Here is a 5,000-nt window from a genome sequence, read left to right as displayed (position 1 = left end):
ACAGTGTCACATAACTGATTGTGATGATTTTGGTATCCATGACTTCCTCTCACTTTCTAATAACCAAACATATTGAAATTATGATGTGGAACCTCTCCCAAACCCCCACTTTTCTGGCCCCGATTGCAGGGGAGGGCACGAAAGGTATCCGGGAAATTGTGAAGTAAATTATGAATAATATACACAGTATCAGTCACTATATTGTTAAGTGCAGGGGACTGTGCCCCTCGCAATCCCCTCCTGGGGGGCTGCCACTCCTAATCCTCATGTATTCAAGGCAAGGGATAGCATGGACAGACTTGGCACTGGGCACTCCCGCATGTCCGTATATTAATACAATAGAAACACGGACCTACCTCGAAGTTCGTGCTGAAAAATCTCTAAATAAAATCTTAAAATCTTATTTATTTTGTCACTCCCTTCTCGATTTGATAAGAAGGGTACAGAATCAAGTGTTTAAGCATATATAAAAGGCTTCTTGGAAGTAACTTACTTTTGTTTTATCGAATTTCAGTAAATTATACGAAGAAATTTACGTTCAACATGTGAGTTTATTTTCATGTGACGTCACACTCGTTCGATTCCTGTGACTGTAGCCCCACATTGACAGTAAGCAACCGAATATACATATGGAATATTCCAGTTGAGGAATAGTTGAAGAGAATGAAAAGGTACCTGAAAAACAGGAAGAGTACTACAGAGAAAATGATTCATCCAAAACGGGATAAGTGTTTCAATTATACGTTCATAGCTTTCCAAAAGATGAATACCGCTGTCCGAGGCCGCAGTCAGGAAGTGGAATAGCCATTTGGACACGGGCAGAACACCGCGCATGTCCTGCTCGCACGTGGAGGACCGACGCGGAGACCCCTCGCCTGAAATTCTAGTTTCCCGAGCAAAAAAGGACATTTAGGCGTGAAATAGAACGTGTTATGGGTAATATTACTCTTTGCCAGTTGATGTAGTATGTAAGATGCACAGTAGTTCAGTGTAATATTTGATGCAAAGATCTATTTTGTAATAGTGTAGTATATGTGGTAATTATTTTGGTAAGATTCTAAGTACTGGATAGCACTTTAGTACTGATACTCACCAGTAGTAGTCGGAGAGACAGTAGGTAAGCGCAGTGTAAACATCAAAGATCCCAAAATTTGCACAAACCCATGGGACCAACAGAAGGGTGAGAGATGGGCACCTCATGAGGCCTGTGCCACACTTGGGGTGTGACTTAACCATATGTCTGTGAGACCTCTCCAGGCTGGTCACCTTGGCCCATAGCCAGATTTTCCCAGTGTTACATGTCAAGGTCACCTGCCCGTCACGCCAATTTTTTTTCCAGACGCATTGGTCATCTCATCAGGACCGTAGGGATTAATCCATTTGTGTCAGGGTGTAAAGAATGGGTTGATTTGTTAATTAACAAGAATTGTTGTTGATCATTGTATTTGACTGTCAGAAGACTGTCATTTTCAGATCACTAATTGACCTACACTTGATATTTTCATGGTAATGAAAATCAGGGGATAGTTGGCAATATCTCATCCAAGTACTGAGAATATTTTGATTTATATAGTTAATTTTATGCAAAGTAGTCGCTGATAAACCTTATACTGAAATTTATTAGGCTTTATATATACATTTATTTTTCCATAATCAGCAGTATCCATAACTTTTTTCTTTTTCTTTTTGAAAGATTTTGCATCTTTTATGTAATGATTTTGGAAATATATAACTAAAGATTCTATGTGATAGTAGTGGTCATGATATTGTATATGTAGCATTTTATCATTATGCTATATTAGGCAAACTATAGAACCTAATGAGTTTTATTTCAAGAAGGGAGGCATTCAGAAATGAAAAGCTAATCATCAACATGGGTACTCATTTTTATTTGCACATCTGATCACCAGGTTGGATGTTCATTGAACTGTATTAATACTATAATTTTTTTCTTTATTTTCAGTGGGAAGTCTAAAACGCGAATTGACTGTACTGTAAATAATTATCAGGATGGTGTCTGTGACCAAGTGAGTTCATCATATCATTTCAGACTCTTCAAATTACACTATTGTTACTAACATGCTAATCTCAGAAAATTTTTGCAATCTTTTCTGTTAAGATGTAATTATTATGATATATTTAGAATTTTCATTGTGAATGTCTTTTAATGCAGAATGAGTAAGCAAGTCCCACCCAAAGCAGTCTCCAAAAAGAAGAATATGAAAAAGACTCAAGCAAAGAAAGCCATAAATGAAAAACCTGTAGATGCAAAGGTTGATGGTAGTTTGAAAAAAGCAGCGAGTGATTCTAGGTAAATGCAGTATGTAGCGTATAGTCTATGGAAACAAGTTATATATGAAGAATTTCAGCCACTCAGCATTTTCAGATGCACTATTATGTATACTCTTGATTTCTTGAATTGTTTCTTTGGGTTTCATTTATTGATTCATTTTCATAGTGTATTTCAATAGCTCTAAAGTTGTCAAAATCTTCCAGAATGGGTAAGAAAGTTGCACCCAAAACAGTTCCCAAAAAGAAGAAAACGAAGAAGACTCCCGTGAAGAAAGCCATAAATGAAGAACCTGCAGATGGAGTGATTAATGATGGTTTGGAGAAACAAGAGAATGGTTCTAGGTAAGTGCAGCATATGTACAGTATATAGTTTGGGGAAACTTGAAACATACTTTTATTTCAGATACTCCATTTTAAGATGTTTTCAAAAGCACTGTTATGTATACCCCTGATTTCTTGAATTGTCCTTTTAGGTTTTATTTACTGATTCATCTTTTTTCTTTCATGCATTTCAGCAGCTCCAAAATTGTCCAAATTATCATGTCCTTGGCTATCTTTCAGGCATACATGTATTGAAGACTTCTTCTGTTTCAGGAATGGTAATGAACAGCAGTTGGAAAATAAGGAAAAGGACCAAGCTTCTCCAAAGAAAAATGTAAAGGCAAAAAAAAATAAGAAAAAGAAAATGAATAAGTCATTAGAGACAGCTCAGGAGGCCTTGCAAGAAAATCAAGGTGCAGATGAAGAGAGGTTTGTATAACTAATAGTTTGAGTTTATTCATTCTTGGCCTTATGCCAGTTTTGATTGGTACCAGACATCGTACTAGGCTTTAAGGTGTTGACAGATGTATTGGTATGTACACTGGATTTCTTGAATTACTGTTTTTTTTAATCCTCAATGAATTTTATTTTTCCTTGTACAGCATATATAAAAGCACTCTCTTATTATTATATGCAATGCTGGTAGTGATAAATATATTAACTGTCCTGGTGAGTGGAAGTTGGCAGATTATAGCCAGGAAATTCAGATTTAAAACTGTTAATTGTTTTAGATTTCTGGTTGGCATTTAAGGTATTATATTTTGATTTAGTCTACCTTCATTCTTTAGTGTATTACAGTAGCTCCAAATTGTCCAAGATGTGTTATCATATATCTTTCTGGGTTATATGATATTGAAAACTATTTCAGCAATGATGATAAGATGCAGATTGAAAATCCAGAAGCAAAAACCCAAAACAAGAAAAAGAGGAAGAGTGACAGCCAAGATACTGCCGAGAATAAAGGAGGAGTAAAGACAAATAAGAAAAAGAAAATGAAGTCAGTAAACACAGCTGAGAAGCCATCAGAAGAAAATAAAGAAGCAGATGATGAGAAGTTTGTGTAATTTACTGTTTAAACGTATTTCAGTTCTGTTGCTTTTTGCCACTGTGTAAATAGATATCCTTATTATAATAATGGGTTTACTTACTGTTTAAACGTATTTCAGTTCTGTTGCTTTTTGCCACTGTGTAAATAGATATCCTTATTATAATAATGGGTTTACTTACTGTTTAAACGTATTTCAGTTCTGTTGCTTTTTGCCACTGTGTAAATAGATATCCTTATTATAATAATGGGTTTACTTACTGTTTAAACGTATTTCAGTTCTGTTGCTTTTTGCCACTGTGTAAATAGATATCCTTATTATAATAATGGGTTTACTTACTGTTTAAACGTATTTCAGTTCTGTTGCTTTTTGCCACTGTGTAAATAGATATCCTTGTCATAACAATGGGTTTACTTACTGCTTAAACGTATTTCAGTTCTGTTGCTTTTTGCCACTGTGTAAATAGATATCCTTGTCATAACAATGGGTTTACTTTAAACAGTAAAATGTATTCACACAAATCCAGTGGTTGGGCTTTGATTGAGAGGGAAGACGGTGAGTTAAGTATTCCTGCTTTTGTTTTGTTCTCATGCCTTTCTTTTTACAGAGATGATGTGGAGGAGGACAAAGATGAACAAAAATCTACTAAGGGATTGAGTGATGAAGAAAAAGAAGAAATTGATCGTCGTACCATATTTGTTGGCAATGTTTATATTAAAACAAAGCGATCAGCATTGCGTAATATTTTTAAAGAATATGGTGAGGTGAGTACTTATGTTTTGTTTTTTTTGTTTTTGTTTCTATTAAGTTTATATCTGTGTGTACATGTATAAAGATGTACACATAAATACCTACATATGTATACCCATATATATGTGCTCATATACATGTACAGATGCACATAAAAATATGCACATATACATGTAATAATGTTTAAAGTGGAAATATATAAAGGTTGCATATTTTTCATATATAAGTTCCTGGTTCTTTTTCATTTGAAATTTGAAATGCAATGATTATATCCAATCTCTGGGTAAAACTTTATAAAGTTGAGGTTGTTCTAAAAAAATATTATTATGATGATAACTACTTTGTTGTATTTGTCTACAAATACATTTTCATCCATCCCAATCTTTTGACCAATGCAATGTATCTTGTTTTTGATAATCCAGATCGAGACCATTCGATTCCGTAATGCTGCTGTTGCTGACCCTAACGAGTCCAAAAGAGTGGCGATGATTAAGTAAGTGTTCTGAAAGGGGTGCCTTCCTTTCAAGGTAGTGTAGCAGTTTAGATTATTTTTATTTACTTGATTAGATACTCAAGAGATCATGTTTGTTT

General features: G+C 34.7%; 2 protein-coding genes across 5 annotated transcripts in view; one reads left to right on the top strand and one right to left on the bottom strand.

The window, feature by feature from the left end:
• Positions 1 to 605, bottom strand: part of LOC125046174 (RNA-binding protein 34-like) — an 11,604-nt gene extending 10,999 nt beyond the window's left edge. Inside the window, exon 1 of one of the 4 annotated variants that reach the window (XM_047643858.1) lies at positions 494 to 605. The gene's annotated coding sequence lies outside the window, so the exon portion shown is untranslated. Of the gene's footprint in view, positions 1 to 197; positions 217 to 299; positions 319 to 493 lie in introns of those variants that run through there. The other 3 variants (XM_047643861.1, XM_047643859.1, XM_047643860.1) reach the window with 3 other exon arrangements.
• Positions 606 to 787: 182 nt separating this feature from the next.
• Positions 788 to 5,000, top strand: part of LOC125045943 — a 22,933-nt gene continuing 18,720 nt past the window's right edge. The window contains exons 1-8 of the mRNA XM_047643542.1: positions 788 to 936; positions 1,964 to 2,027; positions 2,174 to 2,311; positions 2,497 to 2,634; positions 2,887 to 3,042; positions 3,482 to 3,673; positions 4,267 to 4,423; positions 4,832 to 4,902. Of these exons, the coding sequence (XP_047499498.1) occupies positions 2,011 to 2,027; positions 2,174 to 2,311; positions 2,497 to 2,634; positions 2,887 to 3,042; positions 3,482 to 3,673; positions 4,267 to 4,423; positions 4,832 to 4,902 (869 nt within the window). The 5' untranslated portion in view covers positions 788 to 936; positions 1,964 to 2,010. The remainder of the gene's footprint in view (positions 937 to 1,963; positions 2,028 to 2,173; positions 2,312 to 2,496; positions 2,635 to 2,886; positions 3,043 to 3,481; positions 3,674 to 4,266; positions 4,424 to 4,831; positions 4,903 to 5,000) is intronic.

This window comes from Penaeus chinensis, chromosome 38, assembly GCF_019202785.1.
Source record: "Penaeus chinensis breed Huanghai No. 1 chromosome 38, ASM1920278v2, whole genome shotgun sequence".
NCBI lineage: Eukaryota > Metazoa > Arthropoda > Malacostraca > Decapoda > Penaeidae > Penaeus > Penaeus chinensis.
The sequence above is the reverse complement of the archived record's forward strand: the minus strand, read 5'-3'. Positions and strand labels throughout refer to the sequence as shown.